The 26,960-nt window shown below is 43.4% G+C and overlaps 1 protein-coding gene across 2 annotated transcripts in view; it reads right to left on the reverse strand.

Annotated features, from left to right (window-relative positions):
• Positions 1-8,999: 8,999 nt before the first annotated feature.
• Positions 9,000-26,960, reverse strand: part of gabra6b (gamma-aminobutyric acid type A receptor subunit alpha6b) — a 51,715-nt gene continuing 33,754 nt past the window's right edge. The window contains exons 9-10 of one of the 2 annotated variants that reach the window (XM_015961397.3): positions 20,223-20,479; positions 9,000-9,159 (exon numbers count right to left, since the gene is read on the reverse strand). In XM_015961397.3, coding sequence (XP_015816883.1) covers positions 9,147-9,159; positions 20,223-20,479 — 270 coding nt within the window. In that variant the 3' untranslated portion in view covers positions 9,000-9,146. Of the gene's footprint in view, positions 9,160-20,190; positions 20,480-26,960 lie in introns of both variants that reach the window. The other variant, XM_054730729.2, reaches the window with a different exon arrangement.

Here is a 26,960-nt window from a genome sequence, read left to right on the forward strand (position 1 = left end):
AACCGGTGACAAAAGGCAGTTGACGTCAGTAGCTCCCCATCCCCACTGTAAACAGTCTGAGCGAGTTGCTGCCTTTCTCTCCTGAGGCGCCGGACAGTTTGCCAGAACCTCTTTGGAGCCGATCGATAGTCTTTCTCCATGGCCTCACCAAACTCCTCCCACGCCCGAGATTTTGCCTCGGCAACTGCCACTGCTGCACCCCGCTTGGCTATCCGGTACCTGTCTGCTGCCTCCGGAGACACACAGACCAGCCACACCCTGTAGGCCTCCTTCTTCAGCCTGACGGCTCCCCGAACCTCTGGTGTCCACCAGCGGGTACGGGGGTTGCCACCACGACTGGCACCGGCCACCTTGCAACCACAGCTAGCAACAGCCACCTCAACAATCGCAGAGTGGAACAAGGCCTACTCGGAGTCAATGTCCCCCACTGCTCTCGGGACACGGTCAAAGCTCTGCCGAAGGTGGGAGTTGAAGACCGTCTTAATAGGTTCTTCTGCCAGGCATTCCCAGCAGACCCTCACTATGTCTTTAGGTCTGCCAGGTCTACGCGGCATCTTCCCCTGCCATCTGATCCAACTCACCACCAGGTGGCGATCAGTTGACAGCTCCGCTCCTCTCTTCACTCGGGTGTCCAAAACATACGGCCGCAGGTCAGATGATACGACTACAAAGTCCATCATCGACCTGCGACCTAGCCTGCCCTGGTACCAAGTGTACCGATGGGCATCCTTATGTTCGAACATGGTGTTCGTTATGGTCAAACTGTGGCTTGCACAGAAGTCCAATAACAAAACACCACTTGAGTTCAGATCGTTCCTCCCATTTACACCCCTCCAGGTCAAGCTGTCATTGCCCACGTGAGCATTGAAGTCCCCCAGCACAAATTCATACACACACACAGGTTGTGAAAAGGGTTTTTGCTCAGTTTTAAATGAGTAATTGTCCAAATTGGGGAAATTCCCACCCTTGTTACCTCTTTGATCCTACATGGAAAATACATCTGTAAAATTATGTGTTATTTAAGAATTCACAATTCCACCATCATAAAATAAACTTTTTCTCAGCAGGAATTCCGGCATCTGGCTTGGACGCCTCCCTGGTGAGGTTTTCTGAACATGTCCTCACCAAACATGTTTTCTGAACAAAATCGGGAGGAGACCTAAAGAAAGACCCAGGACACGCTGGAAGGACTATGTTTCTCAGCTGGCCAGGGAATGCCTTAGGATTCCCCAGGAGGAGCTGGCCCAAGTGACTGGGGAGAGGGAAGTCTGCACCTCTCTGCTTAGGCTGCTGCCCCTGCGACTCGACCCCGGATAAAAAATGGATGAATGGATGGATGGATTGTACCCCATTTTACATAAACGATGCATTGTTGCACGATCATTTTTAATGTTGTCAGCAAGCTGGACCACATGAAGCCAACCCATACAGAATTTCAACTGCTCTCCTGTTGTCTCATTAATACAGATAGAACAGATAGGAGGTCATAAACTCCATGTGTTCCATAATGACTTTAGGGTATTTATGTGTTTGGTCTAGCCCAATGAACACTTTTTATTCCACAATGTTTTTAACATCTTGTTGCATGACGCTACCTAATGACAAGAAAGAATTTTCTGCAGCCAAAACAGTGAATGTCTGAATTAACAAGGAAAATAATCTTAGCTGACAACCTGCAATATCCCTGACCTAATGGAAAAATAATACAAAACATGAACAGGAAGTGGTGGTGAGGCATCATTCTTTTATTTTAGAGGAATCTACAGTACTTAGTTGTCATGTTCACCAAAAGGTTCTGTCATTCTTGTAGTTAAACAACATCATGATGGAGCTGTTTGTCCTGAGTCTGGTTGTGTTTTATACGCTGTGCCTGACATTTATCTTGAATTACAAGTTGCAAAATAAAGCAAAACACAAGAAAAGCTACTTTATACACTTTTTTTTAAAAGGTATTGAACAGAAAAAGTTGTACTGCACTTGGATTCAGATTGTCAAGAGCTATTTCTAACTAGGGTAATTGTAGCTTTTTCATAGTTGCTACAGTTATTTTAATTTGTTTTACCTATTTTTGCTTTTTTAACTTTATTAGTTTACAGCACTTGCAAGTCTGATCCCTATCAGGTGTGCACATCCTGCCAAACTTGTGCCCAAATTAACACAGTGAGAAATTGCTAGGAGTCAGTCTGTCTGCTTGTTGCTACAACGTGCACTGTTCAAACTATGATTTTTCTCTGTGCATGCATAAAAAGCATATGGTGAGTCAGTGTGTAGGAGTTGAGCACCAGTGTGTCTGTGGGGGTGAGGGAGGGAGAGCAGAGAGCTGTTTGTGGAGAGAGGATTCAGGCCATGCACCAATAGATGGCACTCTACCCTTTTGTGATTGGCTATGGTGGGCGAGACTGGGACAGATTTAAAAGCATGCATATGTTTCTTCGCAAAATTTGGATGAAAACGTTTACTTTCACCCATTCAGCTCATTAATATTTTGTCTTGCAGAAACAAAAAATATATTATTAACATGAGTGATAGAAAAAGAGGCCACTACCCTGAGAGGAAGGAGGATTTTTAATTAATTTCTGGATTTTCTGTTGTTTAAACCAATAAAAAAATAAGCTAACTTAAATATATTACATGTGTAATTGGTCATCTGTACAGTAGACCCTGCTGAAAGCATGAATGTGTGACACACTCAGATTAGAGCATGCAGAGATGAAGTTACATAAATGTGTGAGTCACTGACTGAACTCTATCTCCACCGTTCCTTTATAACCTCTCATATCAAATCATATGGTCCGTGGGTGCAGTGAAGGAGGCACAATGAGTGTTTAGTGAAATAAAATGCTGCAGATATCTGCAGTGTGTGTAGAAATACAAGAACATATGAAACTATTGGATAAACCCGTCCAAATTCGATCATTTCATTTTAAATCAAGAAAAAAGTAAACAATTTGGGATGTATTTATTTGCTTTATTTATGATTTTCTAACTGATAAGATTTCTGCTGCAAAGAATTGTTTGAAAAGCCTCCGAGGTTAATTATGAGGCTGGTTCTTTTTCTACAATTGTAGTTTTTATACAGCGTGGAAGCAAAGAGTTGTTTTTACACAATATAGTTTTATTGAACATGGTAATGTACAATCCTGTGGGGGAAATGGGCACAGGTTCATTCATTAGCAGGGCTTTTCAGACCCGAAACTGCATATTGTTCTATTTTTTTTAAAAGAAAACCTGGCCTCCCTTTTACAAAATAAAAAATAAAACTACTCCAGGGCAATGGATTTATAAAACTCATGTTCCAATGAAAATAAAAGTTTTCACACGAGGGAGTCACAAAGTAGACACAGATGCATCAAAATAAATATATTCACAAACTCTAATCAGAGCATTCAGCGTCTTTTAAGTTTTAGCCACAATCTTCAGGTAAATGACAGCAAACAAATACAGAAAGATGGACAAACTCCGGCTAAGTTGAAAAAACAAAGCACATGCCTGTGGGAATAAACATCTTATGAGTTTAAGGGCAGCTTGTTACCATAGTGATGTTCATTTTTTGAAGTCGACAAACTTTTACATTCACAAACCCTAAAAAAGCACAAAAAGACATGCAAGTGGCATTTGCAGTGGTGTGATGGAGCTAAACATCTAGACCGGGGTCAGAGGGCAGATTGATTGGTCCGCTGATGAAAGCAAACGAGCTCAGTCGTATAGAAAGAGTACACACTCTCTCTCTGTGTGTCACAAACACACACACACACACACACACACACATACACACACACACACACACACACACACACACACACACATACACACACACGCCCTCCCTGCTGTTTATTTCTGTTGGACTATTTGACTGAGTCCGGCTCTGTGGAGAAACACAGTCACCGCTGGAGATGAAAGCTTGTCAGCACTTTGATGCTCCATCGGGGTTAAGCTTTCAGTCAGGGTTCTCCAAAATAAAGCCAGGGAAAAAGGGCAACATGAGGCAAAACGTCTTTAAGGCTTCAACCGCAAAGACACAAAGGAGAAGAGAGATGAATAAATAGGAGAAAAGCTGAAGCACAAGTGAGTTTAGGCTTACAAATACTAAACAAAAGCCATGCAGAATTCCATCATAAAGCAAGGTTAATTTTACAGATGATTTTAGGAAGAAAGACAATTTCTGTGACTTTTAAATCAAATTCCTGCATATTTAATTTTTATGGCCATGATACTTTGTCTTTTTACAAGTATGTCTGTATAAAAACCATTCTTAGATGTTATTCATGTTTGTGTCAAGATTCTGCTAAAAAAACAAAATGTGATCCTTGGCAGTACATAATCCCCCCCCCCCAAGGAAAAATTAATTAAAACTCCAAAAATAATTTAGAAACATATTGTATAGCCTTAATACTGCATATGTGTAACTTGGGGAGTAGTTTTTAATAGTTGAGCTAAGCCGTGCCGCTCTGTTTAAAAATCTGAAAACGTTATCTAAAAAAAAAAACTATTATTCTACAGGTGCTGGCCAGTAAATTAGAATATCATCAAAAGGTTGAAAATATTTCAGTAATTCCATTCAAAACGTGAAACTTGTACATTATATTCATGCAATGCACACAGACCAATGTATTTCCAATGTTCATTACATTTAAATTTGATATTCATAAGTGACAACTAATGAAAACTCCAAATTTGGTATCTCAAAAAATTAGAATATTCTGAAAAGGCTGAATATAGAAGACACCTGCTGCCACTCTAATCAGCTGATTTACTCAAAACACCTGCAAAGGCCTTTAAAAGGTCCCTCAGTCTTGTTTTGAAGGCACCACAATCATGGGGAAGACTTCTGACTTAACAGCTGTCCAAAAGACAATCATTGACACCTTGCACAAGGAGGGCAAGACACAAAAGGTAATTGCTAAAGAAGCTGGCTGTTCGCAGAGCTCTGTGTCCAAGCACATTAACAGACAGGCGAAGGGACGGAAAAAATGTGGTAGAAAAAAGTGTACAAGCTCTAGGGATAACCGCACCCTGCAGAGAATTGTGACGACAAACCCATTCAAAAATGTGGGGGAGATCCACAAAGAGTGGACTGCAGCTGGAGTCAGTGCTTCAAGAACCACCACGAGGAGACTCATGAAAGACATGGGATTCAGGTGTCGCATTCCGTGTGTCAAGCCACTCTTGAACAAGAAACAGCGCAAGAAGCGTCTCGCCTGGGCCAAGGACAAAAAGGACTGGACTGATGCTGAGTGGTCCAAAGTTATGTTTTCTGATGAAAGCAAGTTCTGCATTTCCTTTGGAAATCAAGGACCCAGAGTCTGGAGGAAGAGCGGAGAAGCACAGAATCCACGTTGCATGAGGTCCAGTGTAAAGTTTCCACCGTCAGTGATGGTGTGGGGTGCCATGTCATCTGCCGGTGTTGGCCCACTCTGTTTCCTGAGGTCCAGGGTCAATGCAGCCGTCTACCAGGAAGTTTTAGAGCACTTCATGCTTCCTGCTGCTGACCAACTTTATGGGGATGCAGACTTCACCTTTCAACAGGACTTGGCACCTGCACACAGTGCCAAAACCACCAGCACCTGGTTCAAGGACCATGGTATCCCTGTCCTTGATTGGCCAGCAAACTCGCCTGACCTTAACCCCATAGAAAATCTATGGGGTATTGTGAAGCGGAGGATGCAATACGCTAGACCCAACAATGCAGAGGAGCTGAAGACGACTATCAGAGCAACCTGGGCTCTCATAACACCTGAGCAGTGCCACAGACTGATCGAGTCCATGCCACGCCGCATTACTGCAGTTATTGAGGCAAAAGGAGCCCCGACTAAGTATTGAGTGCTATACATGCACATTCTTTTCATGTTCATTCTTTTCAGTTGGCCAACATTAGAGAAACAAACATTTTTTCATTGGCCTTTAGAATATTCTAATTTTCTGAGATACCAGATTTGATGTTTTCATTGGTTGTCACCTATAAATATCAAAATTAAACGTAATAAACATCGGAAATACATTGGTCTGTGTGCATTGCATGAATATAATGTACAAGTTTCACGTTTTGAATGGAATTACTGAAATATTTTCAACCTTTTGATGATATTCTAATTTACTGGCCAGCACCTGTATATTTTATGAAACAAACTTTGAATACCTGTTCTTGCTTATCTAAATATACTCACTGTCGACACTTAAAAATACTGCAAAATACCATTTTTAATGTTTGTATTTGAACATTTAGCAGTCACCAGACATGCACAACTAAGTGCTTACTGTAATAATCTTTTTGCCTTGTTCAGATGTTTTTGATGGGTTCCTCTGTTAATAAGGGACACCTCTAATGAGAACGTCTTTGTGGATGATGGATGACGAGAGGAACTAAACAGACCACCCTATTTTTAGACCACCTCACAGCTTTAACATGTTACCCTCTTTATTTAATTAAAAACACTGGGTAATCATATGCAAATCCAAGCCAGTGGATTAGAAATGAATGTGTCGTGGCATTTCGTATAAGTGATTCTGATTTATTTATTTTCTATTTTTGATGCTTTTTAAAGGAAAAAGCAGAACAAAATGGTCGTCTTTGTGATAAAGTAATTGGCAGGAATTATTTTTAATTTTTAATTAAGACGATTATATTGAATAAAACAATAACGCTTTTGAAGACCTCAATAATCTTTAGAGAAAGAGAGAGTTGTTGCAAGGCTCTTAAGTACATGAGATGGCAAAAAACATTGTGTGTGTGTGTCTGTGTCCAGTGAGTTGTAACAGATGGCTGCTTACTGTATACTGAGCCAGTTTCTGTTGGAAGTTTCTTCCTGTTAAAAGGGAGTTTTCCTCTCCACTGTCACTACATGCTTGCTTGGTTTCCTTAAATAGGAAACGTTTAACTGGGATGTTGACCCGAACTCAATTGGAATGTTTACTTTGTGAAGTGCCATGAGACAACTTTCTTCATGATTTGGCGCTGTATAAATAAACTGAATTGAATTCCATGACAGTGTCGTGTCCAGATCTTTTAAAATGGGGTGGCCCAGGTGAGGCACAACTTTGTGCATGAGTGGCACCGATGGTTATGCTTTTTTTGTTTTACCCCCAAGCCTTTTGTGAACAATAAAAAGCATATTTAAAGGTAATTTAGTGTGGTGGCACCTGGGGTGGCCAATCAGATTCCAAGGGTGGCATGTGCTACCCCAGGCCACTCCCTGGACACGCCCCTGTTCCATGAGTGGATTGATGCTGCGTCTGCATGGAGAAAAGAGAGCTTTGTCTTCCGGCTCAGCTCTCGGTGAATCTACGTTCCTACCCTCACCTATGGTCATGAGCTTTGGGTGACCGCAAGAACGAGACCGCAGTTACAAGCGGCCGAAATGAGTTCTCTCTGCAGGGTGTCTGAGCACTCCCTTAGAGGTAAGTTGAGAAGCTCAGTAATCCAGAAGGACCTCGGGTAGATCCGCTGCTCCTCCTCCTCAAGAGGAGCCAATTGAGGTGGCTCAGGCATCTGATTAGGATCTTTCATGGATGCCTCTCTGGTGAGGTTTTCCGGACATGTCCAACTGGGAGGAGACCCAAGGGAAGACCCAGGACACGCTGGGCGGATTATGTCTCTCAGCTGGCCAGGGAACAACTTGGAGTTCTCCCCGAGGAGCTGGCCTAAGTAGCTGGGGAGAGGGAAGTCTGGGCCTCCCTGCTTAGGCTGCTGCCCCTATGACCCGACCCCAAATAAGTGGAAGAAAATGGATGGATGAAATCAATTGAATTGAATTAAATGGGTGAGGTCAGTCATTATGTTCTCACTTCCTACGTTGCCATGATGTCATACCTCAAACTGTTCCCAACAGCAGGTGAGCTGTTTGTGTGTCAAACTGGCAGTGGGATAGCATTAGCTAACTCATTCAGATCTTTCTGCAGTATGTGTTTGTTCTAAATCATCCGCTGTTCCCACAGTAATCAATAAACACCGTTTTACACACAGTTTATAAACACTGTCAGCTCTTTTAATATCACCAGCTGATCTTTGTGGACGCCAGTTGTGTAACACCTGTTCACAAAGGCGTTCAGCAAATACAGATTGGAGATCAATAGAGTTCCCTAACACTGACTGTTCAGAGCAGCATTTTAAACTGCAGTTGTGTCATGAAGTCATCTGTTAGCGGGAAGCTCACAACAAACACTGTGATTTATGAGGATACGCTGTTTCCCTGCAGCAGAAACTCGTAAGCATTCATTTTAATAACATAAGGGAGCTTGAAGACTGAAACTACTTTAAAAAGTAAAATAATTCCTGTATTAGCAGACAAAATCTAAAATGTCTCAGAATAAAGCCACTGAGAAAGAAACAAATAACTATCATCATGCTGTTATGTGTGCATGTTTAAGTGGGTTTTTCCTCGCTTTTATGTCCGTATATTTCTCCACTTGCATGTCAGTGTGAGTATTCTAAAGGACCAAAGTATACACATCCATATTTTGAAGATTTATGCTTCACATCTTCATTCCTCCTTCATTTGGGAGAGTTTTATTCAATGCATGACAAAGAGAGAGGGAGGGAAAAAAGCAGTGTGGGATTAAAACAAAATGAGAAAAAAACAACAGGCTTCAAAAGACTCGTATAAACTGGTCAGAATAAATCCAGTCAGGTTTACATTCTTTTTCACATATGTATCCTAATTATCAGGAATAGAAGTGTTTTGTTTCAAACAAACTTGCTAAATCACAGAGAGTCCATGCATGTTGCACACAGAAAGAAACAAAATGCTGTACATCCAACAGAGTGCCTCTGTTTTGCTCTGCTTCTGGCTCTGATACAAGAGGTATACACTGTTCAAAAAAAAAAAAAAAATAAATAAGCACTAACATGTACGTAACTTACTCTTATTCCTTGACATTGGGGACTGATTAATAAAAATAAAAGAAAAAGGAGTTTTGTTTGAAATGGATCCAGAACTGGAGGCCCCTCATGGCTTTGGGCTTCCTGGTCAAGTTGGCAATAGGAGCCGGTGCGTCTGCTGTCAGAACACTCCCAGTTCAGGGGACTACTTGAAAAGAAACACAACGCTGAGGCTGCATAAAAGAGTGCTTGGTGAGAGTCTGTCTTTTTTATGTTGAACTATACAGTGTGTGTGTGTGTGTAAATGTGAGTGTTCCAGAAAGACACACCCCTAAACAGTGTCCCTGCAAGACAAAAACAACAGAGTTAAATTAGTAAAAAATAACATGTGACATTTTACTATTTGCAGCAAACAGATTTCCCATTTCATCATATCCAAGCATATTGGTATATGCATGCCACCTCCTACACATGCACACCTTCTCAGTTTCATATCCCTCCACATCTGCCTGCACATGGGAGCTAATGCATACTGGTGTGATGCAACAGCCTCCTCCGACTTGCTGTTGTTTTTCAGGCTTGCATAAAATCAAGAGTGAATTTGAAATCTGATTTCATTCCAGTCACTCGCTGTCGATGTTGTCCACAAAGATTGTGGAAAAAGTCCCCCGGGAACCTCGGCCAGGTATTTCACACCTCCACCCTCTCAGCCTGATGTGTTAAAACAGGAGACACTTTTGACAGTACATGGAGACATTTTCCACTGGACAGCCTTGCTGGACCTGTAGCAAGAACTGACAACTGTCTACATGTTTTAAGTTTGGCACAGGGAAGAAGAGTCTTTTTTAAAAACACAGTAGAACATGAATGTGCTGCAAACACTGGCCGTAATTTTGGTGATTCTATTTAATTGTGCAAATCGATTCCTCAGTGAGTATTATTTATTTAGAAATTATAGAAAAAAACTTAAATGTATACTTATGTTTTTCCAGATTATTAGCAAAACAACATTTTACTTTAGTGATTTGTGTCAAAGCTCTGCAGTATTCTTCGATTTCATAAAAATAATGGGCTTGTCTGAAATCAGCAATTTAAAACAGTGTGGTTGAAAATGTTTATGCTCTTATGGCCATGTCCAAATGACCGCAAGTAAGATCCCAATATGAGAGTCGCAGATCCCAACAAGCAGCTGTTAGATTCAGATGTCAACAATCTGCCATGAACAAAAAAAAAAAAAAAAAAAAAAAGATGTTTTCTGTTAATCTTCTAATGGTAACTAAATCTGGTAAATAAAAAATATATTAGGATGAAAAAAAAGTTCTGGTGTACACATTCCAAGATTTGATTCTATTCAGCATTCAGTCTTCCTTGCTTCATGGTGGATTTTCTTTCTTTATGAAAAAAAAGATTATATATATATATATATATATATATATATATATATATATATATATATATATATAATGCATTGAACTTATATAGCGCTTTTCAAGACCCCCAAAGACGCTTTCACACACTCTCACATTCACACACTGCTAGTGATGGTAAGCTACTTGTAGCCACAGCCACCCTGGGGAGGTCTGACAGAGGCGAGGCTGCCATTTGGCGCCGTCGGCCCCTCTGACCACCACTAACACAGGCAAGTTGGGTGAAGTGTCTTGCCCAAGGACACAACAGCAGGATACCCCTGGCGAGAGCTGGAGGCGAACCCATGACCCTCCGATCATGAGGCAACCCGCTCTACCACCTGAGCTACTGCTGCCCCAATATATATATATATATATATATATATATATATATATATATATATTCCTCCGATCAGCCGACCAGCACCTTCTTTGTGCCACTAGCTCCCGCTGTAAGTCCCGCAGGGAATGCGCTTTTTCAGTTTGTGCACCGAAGCTCTAGGACCACTTGCCCCTCCCGATCAGACTCTCTTCCTCTCTTTCCCTATTTAAGTCTTGTTTAAAACTTCACTTTTATTCTCTGGCTTTTAATTCAGTGTAACTTATTCTCTTTTTCCTTTTCTTTTCTATTTGAAATACTCGATTTTAATGGAGTTCTTTTTTAATTTTTTATTGTTTTTACTATGTGTTTTTTTAAGAACTTTGGTCGGCTCTATTGCCGTGTTTATATGTGCTATACAAATAAACGTGGTATGGTATCTATCTATCTATCTATCTATCTATCTATCTATCTATCTATCTATCTATCTATCTATCTATCGTGTGTGTGTGTGTGTGTGTGTGTGTGTGTGTGTGTGTGTGTGTGTGTGTGTGTGTGTGTGTGTGTGTGTCAAAATGTTGGTATTGCAGCAGCAAAATGGAAATTATAAAATGAACGGGTAAAGAATAAGTTAGACTAAAGCAGTGGTTCCCTACCTTTGTTCACAAGGACTCCCTTCAATAATCTACATATTGAGTATAAACACATTTTATAAATAAAATAGAAAACATTGCAACACTGAATAGAGTATTCAGAGGGAATTTGAAAATGAATGGGAAAAACTGTGAAAATGCAATGCTGTCAGGATTTGCTCCTTCTCCCTCTGACTTGTTGTCCTCGCTCCACTCGTTAAATGTTTACTGGACCCAACTGCCCCTTGTTATCCTACCCACCTGATTCTTGATTACCCTCATGTATTTAAACCCTCTGTTTGTCCCTGTCGTTGTCAGATCCTCATCTTGTCTTCCTTACACAGTTTAGTACTAATATGATTTTCACAAACCTGCTACTGCATTTGTTGAGATTACAGAACACACTAAAGGAACTATAAATGAGGTACAGAGTACTGATACGTTAGGCTGGCAGGGTGATTAATGCAGGGACAACGAGGAAGAGGGACACCAATCTATTCAGGCTGTGTAGCCGTCCTGTTTAATCATAAAGGAGGCAGCATGGAGAAAGAGATGAGGGAGTACCTCAAAGACAGGCAGGAAGTAGCAAGAGAAGGGCAGAGTGTGTTTAAAGGAGTAATTTAGTGCAAGGGGCATCAGACTGGACACATAGACAACCAAGTAAATGCAAGTAGATGTGAAAAATGCATTCATGCAAGCGGTGACAAAACTGGGTGACGGTGGCTGTTGTTACAATTCCCACGAGGCCGAGAAGAAAAACGATAGATAGGGGATTGCTTTTTCTATCGGTCTTCGTTGCCCTCTATCTGAGTGACCTGTAATTGAATGATCATTACACCGAAGTTATGGCCATGGCCCCAGCAGTCAAAAATGAGAATTGAGTTGGAAACAGCATTTAGTGATTTTGATTTATGACCAACAATGGGGAAGTTGTTTTTCAAGCCTGGCTCTCTGATGGCCAATAAATAGGAGTAAGGCTCATCGTCTGCTGTTACCACACACACTCCAGTCAGCCTGCCAGCCAGGCAGCCAGCAAACAGCCAGCCAACCAGCTGGGGCCCCTCATGGAAGGAAGTGTTTTCAGCCAATTTGTTTCCTTCATGTCTCACCCTGAATGGCGCTATTCATTAAAATAGCCTGCAGTCGGTAGGCACTGCTGCCATGGCACATTTATACACTCAAGCGCCTGTATCCTCCCAGAAATACACACTGAAATCAACCTGCACGTACACTCAAACAAACAGAAAAGCATGGAGGAGGGCTTTCTGTTTTAAAAGCAAAAAAAAATACAAACTACGGTCTGCTGTGTGTGCTATATCTGCTTTTATTAAAGGCTACTGGAGCTGTATAATTATCTCTTTAGATTAAAGAAAAAAAAGAAGCACAAGCTTTTATTTAATGGAGGCAATATTTGGATTAAACTGGTTCTGACTTGGAATCAAAAGATCTCTTGTGTGGGTGGTGCATGCATGAAAATAGCAAACTGTGTTGTTAACTGTGAAAAGTGTAACTCATGAACAAGGTATTGTTAAAAAGCTGTGATCCGGTCGGAAAACAGCGCTGCCTTTATTTTCACCAAAGCTGTTGTTCAAAGCAGCACAGCGTCCACCCTATAAATGGGATAATGAATTAACTTCACAAATATTTACGTGCAAATTAGCCTTCTAAATCTTGTGCACCAAACAAACAAGTTTTTTTTATTTGATAATTTTCATTACTATACCACACAATAGAGCTTAACAACTCCTCAGAGGGTAGGAAGAAGGGGTATTCATAGGTAGTTTCAGCTCGTTAAGAAAGAATAGCCAGCAACAGTTTATAAGTTTGACTTCTCCATATTCTAGTCAGAGTTGACAAAGCTCCTCAATGAGAAGCAAAACGTTTTCAAGAAACCAAAGAAATCCAGCTGCCTTCATTCAAACCCCTTTGGATTACCATGACATGGACGACTGAGAACTTTCACCTGCATTTTGTGTACTTTTACTGATTTTAAATGGGACATGTCATGCTTTTTTCTCATTTGTTTTAATAATTCTATAATCGATACAAACCATATTTAGGAAGTTCTTTGCACTAAACCCCTATCACATGAAGCAATTTCGGTAGATTTATTATTTATCATTTCTTTAGCTTCCAGAATGAGTAACTTCAGGGCTCTGTCACTTTAAAGAGCAAGTCACCCCCTACCAGAGTCTTACTCCACTCCCACTTCCTGTTTGAAAAAGGCCAAAAATGCTGTTGCCTGGCAGACCAAGAGGGCAGAGCCGCTAACAAATACACATGTACCAGCTAATGCCATAGTGTACCTCTTAGCCAATAGCAATGGCAGATTTAAATTAAAATGTAGTGCAGAGTTTTTTGCCTGAAGACGGCACAACACTGACAGTTTTAGGTACAATATTTATATTTTAACAAAGATGCACCAAAGTGTCAAACTATTGACTGCACATGTCTACAGCACAATTAGACACTCGTTTATAAAGTTTATTAGCAAAAAAAAAAGTTGGTTTGGGGGTGACTTGCTCTTTAACAAAACAAGCTTGAGCTAGCTATGCCGACCCATTCCCCACTCAAGCTGCTATAAGCTGAGAAGCTCTGATATCTGGAAGGGGCTTTAAGTAGCAGCAGCTCTCTCTTGCATTTTGGATTTGGTTCCATTGTAACTTCCTTGTTTGTGACACCAAAAACAGGAAATTTTTAGGAATTTAGAGGCATTAGAGATCCACATATCAGCTCAAGACGATGCAAAAGGTCAGTCTTGCATAATATGTCCCATTTAACCCAAGGAGTAACATTTTTCACATAGGCTACACACCACTAGCATAATTCATTTGAAAGATGGCCTTTTGGTAACAAATGCAATATAAATATTTTAGGTATAAAATCTTCAAAGCATTATTTTTACTCAAACTGTCTAATTTCTTTGCAATACGTGCTTCCAATTAGTCTCCAAAACTAGCAGCCCAGTATGGCACTGACTTAAAACTTCAGCAGTTCTACATACTTGGCAAACCTGAGCTCCTTCCTCAGTTTTGAGATTTTTGCAATTAAATTTCATGTTAGCTGCTACTGTCCACCTTCACACGGGACGGTCTGGTTAATGCAGGCTTGCTTTTTTCTATTCTCTGGAGATTTTTTTAATGAGATGTTTCAGCTGAAATGTATTTCAATGCAAGTTTGGCTGTTGCATGGCTGGAATGGTTTACTGGTGGTATTTCTGTTTTCTAACATTTGTGATAGAGCAACCTACATATGATGGCTCAAATGAGGTCAAAGGGGATGGCAGCAATATGTTTTTTTTATTTGATGAATAGGAGCTATTGAAAATGAAAAAAATATATAAAGATTACAGTATTTGAGCTTTTATTTCGTATCATAGATGACCTGCTGGTAGTTTTGCCACTGAAGGCATCGCAGGGATGCCTGTGGACTTCTAAGCACGTGCTTCATGCTCTCATTGGAACAGGAGGTTTCCGATGATGTAAAAAGGTTGTAAACTTCAAACAATCTTTGTAACTTCTTCAGAGTAGATAAATGACACTCACTAAAATCTGTTTGTTTCTTCTCCCTCACATAATTTGTAGAATGAAACAAAGACAAAGTGCTATATGGAAACCTTCTGAACAGAGAAAAATGGCCAGAGAAGGATCTTTTCCTGTGAAACCTCTATACTAGAGTTGTGATTTTATTTTATTTTTTTATTTTTCATAAATTGTGTCCATGCATATCTCAGGGTCTTGTTCACATGAGCTTTGGGTATAGTGACTGAAAAAATGAGATCACGGATACAAGCGGCTGAAATGAGTTTTCTCTGCATGTTGTCTGGGCTCTTCCTTAGAGATAGGGTGAGAAGTTTGGTCATCTGGGAGGGGCTTGGAGGAGATCTGCTGCCTCGGTTTTCCGGGCATGTCCAACCAGAAGAAGACCTAAAGGAAGACTCGGGACACATTGGAGGGACTATGTTTCTTGGATGGCCAGGGAATGCCTTGGGATTCAGCTGGAGGAGCTGGCCCAAGTGGCTGGGGAGAGGGAAGTCTGGGCCACTCTAGTGAGGCTGCTGCCCCTGTGACCCGACTGCAGATAGGTGGAGAGAAATGGATGGATGGAAAGTGTGTTTATTTCATCAAAATATTTGGGTTAAATTAATCATTTTGACCCAATATTGCCGTGTGATCAGAGTGAATGTTGCTGCTCCAAGTTTATATAGTCAAAGAAACAGCATCCTAAATCCTGACGAGATAACAAATATAGGGAGTGAACAAAACTATTAAGGGCAAATAGGTTGAACTTTTTTTCTCAGATTTTTTTGATAACAACTGCACTGTCAATGGTGCATAAAGTAGATGAGCTTAGAGCACTGAAGACACCGCAGCAATCATATCAAGCATGTAGAATTCTGTGTTTCACTGACACATGGCTGCAGGAACAAATTCCACACTCCAACACCTCTCACATCAGCTTTCAGACTATACAGGAAGAGGAAGCAGTTGGAGTAAAGGGGGACAGATGGCAGTCCTTCCTGACAAAAGACTATTTAGTCCTTGACAAGTTCCTAAAATGGAAGATCTCTGCACCACCAACACTATACTGTTGGGGTGTTACTCCTGGTCCATGCTGTCTACTCCGATTTCACTTGTGCCATTAAGGCCTCTGTTGGCACTGAGTGTAATGTCATTGGATCAGCTGTTTGAAAGCTGCAGCCAGAATATACTTTTGAAAAGGAGCCCTTTGTTCAAGTCCACTTTTGTTTTATTAATTTCTTTCTTAATTTATTGATACATTTTCTGTTTTAAAATGCATACTTATGTAGTTGTAAAGGTCTGTATTAGAGAAATGCTGCCATTTATTGTGAGATTTTGGGCAAAAACTTCCTTTCATCGGTGAGACCATTGAAGGTTAAATGTGGCAATATCTTACACACTGTCACGGCAACAGAGACGTGGCTATATAAAAAGCATTTGAAGGTTCTGGAGCGGCCTAGCCAGTCTCCAGACCTCAATCCAATAGAGAATCTGTCTAGGGAGTCGGAAGTCTGTGTTTCCCAGTGACAACCCCAAAACATCACAGCTCTAGAGAAGATCTGCATGGAAGAATGGGACAAAGGATCAGCTTCAGTGTTTGCAAACTTGGTGAAGACCTACAGAAAACAATTAACCTCTAATTGGCTACGAAGGTTATATTGCACAGTAAACTTTTGTCATTGACCAAATACTTATTTTCTGCACAATTATACAAATAAATAATTTAAAAATCATACAATGAGATTTCCTGGATTTTTGTTTTACATTCTGTCCCTCACAGTCGAAGTGTAGCACCTTTGCTCCACTATAGTTTCTTGTTTAACTCCGCTGGGATTTGCAGCTATAAACTCCATTACATAGTTTGTTATATCATCATCTATTTATTTATTTTTACGTATTGTTCAATTGTGATTTGGTCATCAGCAGAATATGTAAAACAAAACAAAAAAACATGCATACTAAAATTGCATTAATTATTCCAAACAGGAAAAAAAAACATTAACTCGCTGCTCCCATGCAAGCAGTCTATCCGGATTTATTCTCAGGGTAATGGATCCATCAATTAAAAACCACCAGATCTGATTCTAAAGCTGAGCTAAATCCAACATACACTTGGGTTCACGCTCACAAACAGTCATAAAATGGAATCCTACAAGAGCTCTCAAGATCAAGATCTAGCAGCAGACATTTGTTTCACCAAGAACCCATTGTGCATATGCCTTGACTATCATTTGCTTTTGCACTCCATAATAAACTATCTAAAAAATGTGTAAATGCATAGTTTTTTCAAATTGTTTTCCATTCATACAACATTTCTTAACTTGCATGAGTACTGCGAGAGGTGCAGATTCATTTTACAGACATCAGTACAATAGAAACAAACCGAGAAGAGCAATTAACTGTGATGTAACCTAAAACCATTAAGGGTCTCATTCACTAGTGTTTTAAATCAATTTACTGTGGTCTTCAGTATAAATGAACACCTTGTGAGTTGTTCGCTGTAGAAACACAAAACTCTCAATTCTATTACCCCTCAGTTCTCTCTTCTTTCTTGGGGGGAAAAATGCAACATTTACGTTTTATCTCCTCATATAATACAAGCCTGAACATGTTCCACCATGCATGGTTAGCTTTTACTAGCTGAGACGTGCTCTGCTGGCAGCAAAATCAACACAGCCGTACTGTAGGTGGTTGCAAGCCTAAGTGGGAGAGGCAAGGAATGCAAATTTTCCTTGTGACATGGAAGGGACTAGCTTTTTCTGACCTGATCGTTTCCCGTCTATTTCTTTTTGCAGCAAATGCAGTGTTGAAGAAAATGTTCACATTCCACATGCATACGAAACTCAGTGACAATCGTATTTCAGAAAGCACGATTACACGATTCCTCAGCAGTGTTGGGAGTAATGCAGTACAAAAGTAATTAATTACTGGAATGCATTGCTTTTTGCTGTAATGTGGTAATGTAACACAGTAATTACAATGCATTTTAAAACCCAGAATCAAGATGTGGGTTTTCTAAAAATTCGAATTGCGGGAAGCCTGAAAAAAGATCCAGTATCCATTCTATGAGCAGAGAGGTCACAGCGGTAATGGCTCAAATTCTCCAGCTGCATCCTGCACGCGGCTGCTGTTATATTCACAAAATCGCTCCACCAAAACAAAGTAATTCGTTTGCGATTGTTTATATCAGCCCATATTCGTTGGTACTTCATGTACTTTTCAGCTGAGTTCATAATCTGTGCCCCGGTGATTTCGACTCATTGCTGCTGGAGCGCAGCACATATTAAGCTTTTTTTTTTTTTTTTTTTTTTTTTGCGTTCGGTAGATCCCTTTGGCTGATTAGTTAGAAAGTAGGAAATCTAGGAAACAGTTTTTCTGGAAGATGGAGAAAACATGCAGCATGCAGGAAGGTTAGAGAGAGAAAGGGCAGGAAGTTATTCACATAAAATCAAAAAAAAAAAAAAAAGTGCTTGAAAAGAAAAAAAGTAGGTAGATTTATCCCCAATACACATTTGTACCAGTGAAAATCAATAATATATAAGCATTTAATATTTATACATGCGATAAAATCAGATCATCCCAGAAGTCAGTCCCACATCCAGTGCCGTATCAAGGCATTTGGGAACCAAGGCAAATATAGGCTTGGAGCCCCCACCACCTCACTCCCTGCTCAGTTAATATAAGATGGCAGCGTGTTGAGAGTACAGATTGTTGTTGCTTTTATTTAATAAACAATCATTTTAAAGCACTGTTATTATTTCTGACTGTTTTTAACAGCAATCCTGGCTCAGACACCACATCACTTTCCACATATATGTCATGAGCTCACTGAGCGTCACATTATCAGATTCGTACTGAAGTTGTTTTGGTGAAAGTAACTTAAGCCCTTTTCAGACAGACATTCTGGAACATTTGCGGACAATTCAATCGGGTTTTTAACCGGAACTGTGTTTTCAGCCACACCACTTTTGTACCGGAACTTGTCCTTTCGGCTGCGTTCACACAGCAGAGAAAAGTTCCAGATGTCTGACGGTGGCGGGGTGGTGGTGGGGGGAGAGAGAATCGGACTTATGTTAAGAAGAAGAAGAAAATATCATTTCTATAGCGCCTCTCAAGATAAAAATCACGAGGCGCTTAAGCATAATTCTGCGCACACGAAGACGCATAAGAGACCTGGATGATGAAGCTCAATGGTTAAAGGAATCACTGAAGCGGTGTGAAGCGCTCCGTCGCGCGTCTAGACGGTACCGTAGGAGGCGAGCTGCCGTGGTTCGCCGCATGCTACAGCAGCGGGATATCTAGGTGCGCACAGCGTCCCCCGGTCCCCTCCTCCTCCCCCTCCCCCTTGTCCGGAACTTTACCTCACCAGGCTGAAGCAGCCACCCTGTCCGTAACAAGTCCGGACCTGTTACTAGGGGCTTCGTCCGGATAAATTCCGGAACATTTCCGTTTTTCATCGCCTGTCTGAAGGGGGCTTTAGAGTAATGCAAAAGTAGTGTAATGCCTTACATTTTAAAATCAGTAATATTGTAATGTAATGAATTACTTTAAAATGAGGGTAACAAGTAATAAATAATGCATTACAGTTTTGAAGTAACTTGCCCAACACTGTTCCTCAGTGACCGAGACCTTTAAATGGTAAACAAGGTTGCTTGTAAATGATGCTAGTCTCCCTGAAGCTGACCCTGTAATTTGGAGGTATTTAGTGAAGCATGAACAGCAAGTCACTCACACCAGAAATGCTGCTGTACTTTAAAAGTTTCAGTGCTCTTAAGCATAGAAAATATTGTTTGACAGTTTCAAATTCCATAAATTTTTTGCCACTTAACTACTTCTGCATTTCTTCAGCTATTACATCAAATTTGATATCAAAACATTCAGCTCGTATAGCTTTCACTAGCTTTCACTTTTTGATAATGAAATATTTTATACTTTTTGAGATATTAAGCTTTTTCTGCCATTTTTTGTCGCAATGGAATACATGGGAAAAACCTTAAATTCTCAGATTTTTCACAAAATCCTTTCACCCGTTTGAACTTTAACTACTTTGGCATACTTCAACCTTGAGACTTCATTCAAAGTTTACAGCGGTCACAAGGCATTCAGCTAGTTCCCTGTGACTCAGCTTTTATATATATATTTTTTTCATTTTTGTATAATGACTCAGACACCAACCAGCCCCAAACTTGAGGATTTTCAGTTCCGGCCAGAAGGAAGTAAGGAATGAAAGAATGAATTTTACAGAAAACCAGGAGCGGAACTACTCACTCACTCACTCACTCACTCACTCACTCACTCACTCACTCACTCACTCTCAAATGTGTTGCAGTAACCTAATTTAATGACAGGATGTAATTCTTGCATATTGCACCTTTAAACTGTGAAGTAATCAAGAGGAAGACTGTATAAAATAAAATAAAAAATTCCTCCCTAAAGGGTGGGAGTGACACCAAAAATGTCAAACCCCAAATCCTTTTTCTTGTGTAATAATACCCACAATGTCTTGTGTTAGCCATGCCATCTGTTCACCTTGACATCTCCATGGTGTCCTTGGTGAGATAAACGATCCAGTAGACCAGGTTAAAGGCGCCAAATGAAAGGGGAAAGAGGATGCGGGAATATTTGTCAATGATGCTGGTGCCAGTCAGAACGTTGTTGGCAGGGACTGCGGAGCCTTGCTGCAGAAAAGCTTGGGCATTGACTGGTGGGTTGGGGAAAGTTTTGGCAGGGCGATCAAGAATCGGTGCAGAGTTCATTCTCTTCTTCAGCACACTCCCGGCATCCACCTTAAAAAGGGTAAGAAATGGAAAGACGGAGATTGTAAGAGTAAATTCACATCATAAATGTTGTATGATATCATATGAGGGCATTTTAATGAAGATAGTGTTCTAGTATACTCAGAAGCACAAATGTGCCAGTAGCAGGAACTGCTTTTTCAAGTAAATGAACATTAATTTATAAAACAAAAAAATTCCCACATAGATAAATCTCATGTACTGTGATATCTAACCATTTATGGATCGATGAGCACACAGTGAGTTTGCAGGCAGAACTATTTTGAGATAAGCAGTCAACTCATTGCCCATCAGCTAACGGAATTGTTGGATGGAAACGTATCAAATCAAAAAGACAAGACTTATTGATTGTATCTTTATCTTTTCTGTGGTCCCATAGCTTTTAGTATACTGCTGTGAGCTCATCACATACTCCCCGCTGTAGTAGCTGTAAATCAGATGCAGAACGTGGACACAAAATAGGAAGAGGAACATTCTGGAAATGGGTCATGGAATACAAAGTCTCCTGCGGTGAAACCACGAAGAAACTGAAGGTGAAAGCCATGTTTTACCATCACACAACACAGAGTAGAAAAATCACATCTAAATGGTTCAAGGCACTTTCCTATGAATTATTAAGTAGATGAGCACAATAAATGTGGCGGAGCAACATTAAAAAACTAGCACGTTGTCTTGGGAAATGCTGATAACAATACGTTCAAATCAATATCAAATAATCTATTGCAAGAAAAGCATTTTCATTATGTACTATGGCTAATAAAAAATAACTACTAAATCAGTTTATAACTTCTTGGAAAACTATGTAGACTCTAAATATCTGTGCACACCTTTTGGAACCCTACAGTTTGTATTTGCAGCCACACAGTAACAGCGAAACAGGAACCTCCATCTCTTCAATTTCTTCACCCAAAAAGCCAGAGGCAGAGTACACCGTGGATAGTTTACCAGACCATGATGCAGCCAAGGCAAGGACACACAACACTAACAATGATGCACACTCACACTACATCATAAAGTCAGTTTAAATCACCAAACTGCGAGAGTAGAGGTGAAGCACCAAGAGAAGACAGATTTTTTTTTTAGATAAAAACTCCACATAGAAATCCCTGCAGATGGATAACAATAATTGCACATTTTGTTGTAGATTTACTCTGTTCTAAACTGTTCTCGCTCATGGTAGCCACTGAATATTGAAACTGCTGTTTTGACACATATAGCGTTCTTGTTGAGAGGACAAGATTCCCTTAGCGAAGCCTCACATTGGGCCGCAATTTGCTCTGCAATGCAAACCCATTGTTGTTGCATGTAATACAAAATGACAGGGTTTTATGGCAAAGTGTACGTTGTACTACTTTTGGTGCTAAATGTAAATTTAGCTAGTATTTACCTTTTATTCGAGTTTCAAAAAACACAAATGTAAGCTTCCGTATGACGACGTACACTCCCGTCTAAAGCCTGTTTCACACCGACTGCAGAACGTTGGTTACGTATTGTAACCCCAGATTCTATGAATCTAGTCGCAGCCCTTAAGCGAGCTGCTATTGGAAGGATGATCTCCGCATCAGCCAATCATGAAGAGCTTAAATGTACGCCCACCAATAGTGGGCCCCCTCGTGGTATATAACCGCAGTGACCCCACTGCTCGCCTCCAATGGCTCTTATTCCATCATAACCAGTGGGGCCAAGTGGCTTAAGGGCTGCGACTAGACTCATAGAATCTGGGGTTACAATACGTAACCAACGTTCTATTTCGTCTAGTCTTAGCCCTTAAGCGAGCTGCTATTGGAAAAAAGCGCAGCTGGATGGGTTTACGCCACACTGGTTAACACAACCAACGGACACACCCAATCAATCTCCTTTAGTGAGGGACGTTCAGCCTCAGACCAGGCTTAAAGACTGAGGCAGCCACGATAAGAGAGGGGCCCTCACTAAAAAAATATCATCCACAAGAGGATGACATCCATCTCAGCAAGGCCAATGAGGTGCCATAAGCATTCATTCAGCCTGCTGGGGTCCAAGCACTGAACGAGTGATGGAACCTGAAGACACATCTCGTAAATAATAACGAGTAAAGGAACAGGATGAAGCCCATGAAGCAGCCTGACAAATGTCTTCCATCGACACACCACTGTGGAGCGCCATCGAAGAGGAAATCCCCCTGGCTGAGTGAGCCCTGAGTGCCTCAGGGGAATCCTGCCCCGATGACGTGTAAGCGAGGGAAATGCCTTCACACAGCCAGTGCGAAAGACGCTGGGTCGACAGCGCCTGACCAAGGGAAGACTCCCTGTAGTGCACAAACAGGTTTTGTGAACGACGAATCTCCGAAGTGCGTGACACATACCGTACAAGCGCGCGCACCGGGCAGAGAAGGTGAGAAGCCGCTTCCTCCTCAGAATTATGGGGAGGAGGAAAAAATCCAGCCAATGAAATTGACCTGGATTTGAAGGAAGCATTAATGCTTTTGGGCACAAAGGCTGGATTGGGGCATAAAACAGCAGACCCGCCATCTTCCCGGATCCTGAGGCATGCGGGAGCCACTGAAAGGGCGGTCAGGTCACTCACTCTCTTAACTGATGCTAGCGCTAGCAGCAATGCAGTTTTAAGTGACAGGAACTTGAGTGAGACCTGGTCCAAGGGTTCAAATGGGGCTTTGGATAAGCCGTGCAGAACCACCGTTAGATCCCACTGGGGAAAAAGCGGGCGGGACACAGGTCTGTTCCTCCTGACACCTTTTAGAAAACGTTTTGTGAGGGGATGATTGAAAACAGATCTATCTCCAAACCCTTGGTGACAGGATGAGATAGCTGCAGCATATGTTTTAATAGTGCTGAAGGCGAGGCCCCTGTCCATCAGTATCTGCAGAAACGATAGGACATCCGCCAGCTGGCAGGAGAGCGCTTGAACATTCCGCTCTGTGCACCATTTCTGGAAAGCTGCCCATTTAGCAGCGTAAGACGCAATGGTAGAGGGAGCCCACACACTCTGAATCGTGGCGACCACATCATGCGGCAGCCCAGAAGCCTCTAAGCGTGACCGCTCAGCGGCCAGACCCACAACCGTTGGCCTATTTCCGGAGGATGTTTGATTATTCCATCCGCCTGGAGAAGGGCGTCCGCCCTCCACGGGAGCCTCCACGGGGAGCCGGACACTAGCGCTTGCAGGTCCGGAAACCATGACGCGGACACGCGCCTGGGAGCCACCAGAATCACCGAGAGCTGTTCCGACCGAATTCGGTCTAAGAGACGGGGAATCAGAGGGACTGGTGGAAACGCATAAAGGAGCGCTCGAGGTCAGGGCTGGTGTGAGAAGGCGTCCGCCCCGAGCGGAGGTCCGTCCCGGGGACTCAGGGAAAACCACAGGCGACACTGAGCGTTTTCGCGAGCCGCAAACAGATCCACAGACGGTTCCCCGAACCTGATCCAGATCTGTGATATCAGTGCGGGATGCAGACGCCAGTCGGAGTCGCGGGGTCCCCCTCTCGACAGGATGTCTGCCGCTACATTCAGGACCCCCGGAATATAGATGGCTCTGATGGACAGCAGGTGGACATGTGTCCAACACAGTAAATCTGTGGCGACACGCAACAGAGGGAGGGATCGAACTCCCCCTTGGCGATTTATGTAGGCTGCCGCCACCTGGTTGTCTGTGTGAACTTCGACATGACGGTCCTCGAGAAGGGCAGCAAAGTGTCTGATCACATTCCTCACTGTCATAAGCTCCAACACATTTATGTGCTCGTGCGTGTGGGAGGGCCAATGATCTGCCACCGTATGGGACAAGCACGTGCCCCCCTCACCCCGACAGTGACGCATCCGTAAACACAGATACGTGTGACGCAGGACGTCCGATGGGAACCCCGCGTGAGAGGATGCAGGGGTTCCCCCAGTGAGCGAGGTCCCCGCCCACTGAAGGGGGAATCCTCAACATACGTCTCTTCTGACGTATCGGGTGCACCCGGAGGCGGGTGAACCAACGTTGCAAGCGCCTCGTGTGCAGCAAGCCTAGCGGCACCACCGAATGGGCTGCGGACATCATGCCCAGGAGTTTCATGACTAACAGGGCTCTCGCGATCTTGCGGGGTTGTACACGGGAGATCACCGTGGAGAGATCTGCCGCTCTTGCAGGCGACAAACGTGCTCTCATTAGGGAGGCGTCCAACTCCACCCCGAGATACACAATCGACTGGGATGGAAGAACGGAGCTCTTTTCCCAGTTTATAGAAAACCCCAGGGTCGACAGATGCTCTGTCAACCTCCTGGTTTGCCGTGACGCCTCGTCCTTGGACCGAGCGCACAGGAGAAGATCGTCCAAGTAAAATAAAACCCTCATTCCCTCCGTGCGCAGTGGCTGCAGCGCGGTCTCCAGACATTTGGAGAAGGTGCGCGGGGCTAGCGAGTAGCCGAAAGGGAGGCGATTGAACTGATATTGAACTCCCTTGAATGAAAAACGCAGAAACTTCCGGTGATTTGGAATTACTGGTATGTGGAAGTATGCGTCTTTCAGGTCGATTGACGTGAACCAATCCCCGGGGCGCACATATTCCAGGACTTGTCTCATCGTTAACATGCGGAAATGCATTACTGCTATGGAGCAGTTGAACAGGGACAGGTCTAGAATCGGTCTCATTCCTCCCGGCTTCTTCGGTACTATGAAGTAGCGGGAGTAGAAGCCCGAGAGCTCTTGTCCGCGAGGGACTCGTGAAATAGCGTCCTTGGACAGAAGTTCCCGCAACTCCAGCTCTAGGGCCTGAGACTGTACTTGCGATGTGAACGTCGTCTCCACGATCCCGTTGAAGGGAGGTGGAGTGACCTGAAAATGAAGTGTGTGACCGCAATGAATGGTGTCCGAAATCCATTTGCTCATGATACAAAGGCGGCGCCACTCGTGCGCGCGTTCCGACAGTGGACGCGTGTGCGCGGTCACGTGAGAAACGACTGAGGGTTGTGCATGCGCCCCTACCGCCGTCGCCCGTATCAGAGAACTGGGGGCGACCCATGGAGGGCTGCGCTCGAAAGGGCGAGTGCGAAACAGCTGGAACAGGCTGGTCCGCACCGCGGAGCGTGGAGTCCGAGAGTGAAGGACGAGTGGGAGCCGAGCCTGTGCACGGGGGCGACAGAGTGCCCGCGGATGAAGCCGCGCACTGTGCCGCCGCGCGTGGTCGAGACAGCGACCTGACATCTCGCCCCACCCGACGATGTAGTGAGAGCTGGGAGAGTTGGGCCCGGCCGGATGCTGGGGCCGGAGTGCAAATGGAGCGCACCCTTACGGTTGGCCGTATATTATGACTGCCTGCAGGAACATGTATGCGTGCAGCAGTGCTTGGTGTGAGGAACATGTGTGAGAACTCGGCAGAGGATTCTGCGGAGGACTGTAGGATTGTGCTCTTTGAGTGACATGTTTTGGGTTTTATTTCAAAACCAACAGCAACATCATTACAATCATGTACACACATTCCCCCCAAAGAGTCACTTCCGTGGCTGCTTTCGGCGAGGCTCGTGCACCTGGGACTGCCAAGACGGCGTCTGCTGGCCCCACCGGAACCGTTGCCCGCCATCTCGCTGGTCCCGCTGATGCGGAGCCGAAGCGGGAGGCCGGCTCCGTGGAGCGGACGGTGCAGCTGGGCGTTTGAAGCTTCCGCGCCGTTCGTCCCATCCTCTGGCAGAACGGCCGGAGTGCGAGGCTGACCGAGGGTGAACCAGGTCTCGTACCGTAGCCGATAGTTCGGCCGTCTTCTAAGCCCTCTCAATGACGCCCCTAAGATGGGGACCAAACAGAACATCGGTGGTGATGGGGCCGTCCAGCATCTCCCTTTGCAGATGTTCCGGAATGGAGGGCAGGGCCTTGAGCCAGATCGCTCGCTGGATGAGGGTCTGCCAGGCAGCGATGCGAGCAGAACCGGTGAGCACAGCAGCACACAAATTGAGGATAGCATCAGCAGTCTTAGTAATGACGGCTTTCGACTCCTCGGGGGCTTCCAGCTCCTCCATCATCCTCGAGACGCCGAAGGCAAGGAGGGCGATGTTATTCCCTGCAGCGCCGGTCTGAAAGGCACACTGATGTGCGCGGTCGGTGAGCCGCGTCAGCAGCTGGTCATGTTTTGAAGCGGGAACAGCTCGCGGGCCAGCGAGGTGGTTCTTGGCGCCAAACAGCGAGGCCAAGTCCGGCTCTAGCGGAGGAACGGACGGCCAGCCTTGGTCGGAAAACCCCTCGACCTTGGTGATGGGCGCATAGGTGGAGACTGGTGCCTTGAGCTTGGCACGCTCGGAGAAGGCGGCAGACCAGCAGCTCATAGCAGCGGGAAAGCGCGGCCAAATAGGGTCTAGACAGCGTGTCTGAGTTGCCCCGAAGATTCCCGCAAAATCATCCGTTCAGGCGGGGCTGGTTCTGGCACAGCTAGCCCCTTGTGGGCTGCTGCCGCAGAAATGATGGCGGGCAGCTGCTGGAGCAGTGCTCTTACTGCTGGCAGGGAGGA

Source organism: Nothobranchius furzeri, chromosome 10, assembly GCF_043380555.1.
Source record: "Nothobranchius furzeri strain GRZ-AD chromosome 10, NfurGRZ-RIMD1, whole genome shotgun sequence".
In the NCBI taxonomy this organism is placed as follows: Eukaryota; Metazoa; Chordata; class Actinopteri; order Cyprinodontiformes; family Nothobranchiidae; genus Nothobranchius; species Nothobranchius furzeri.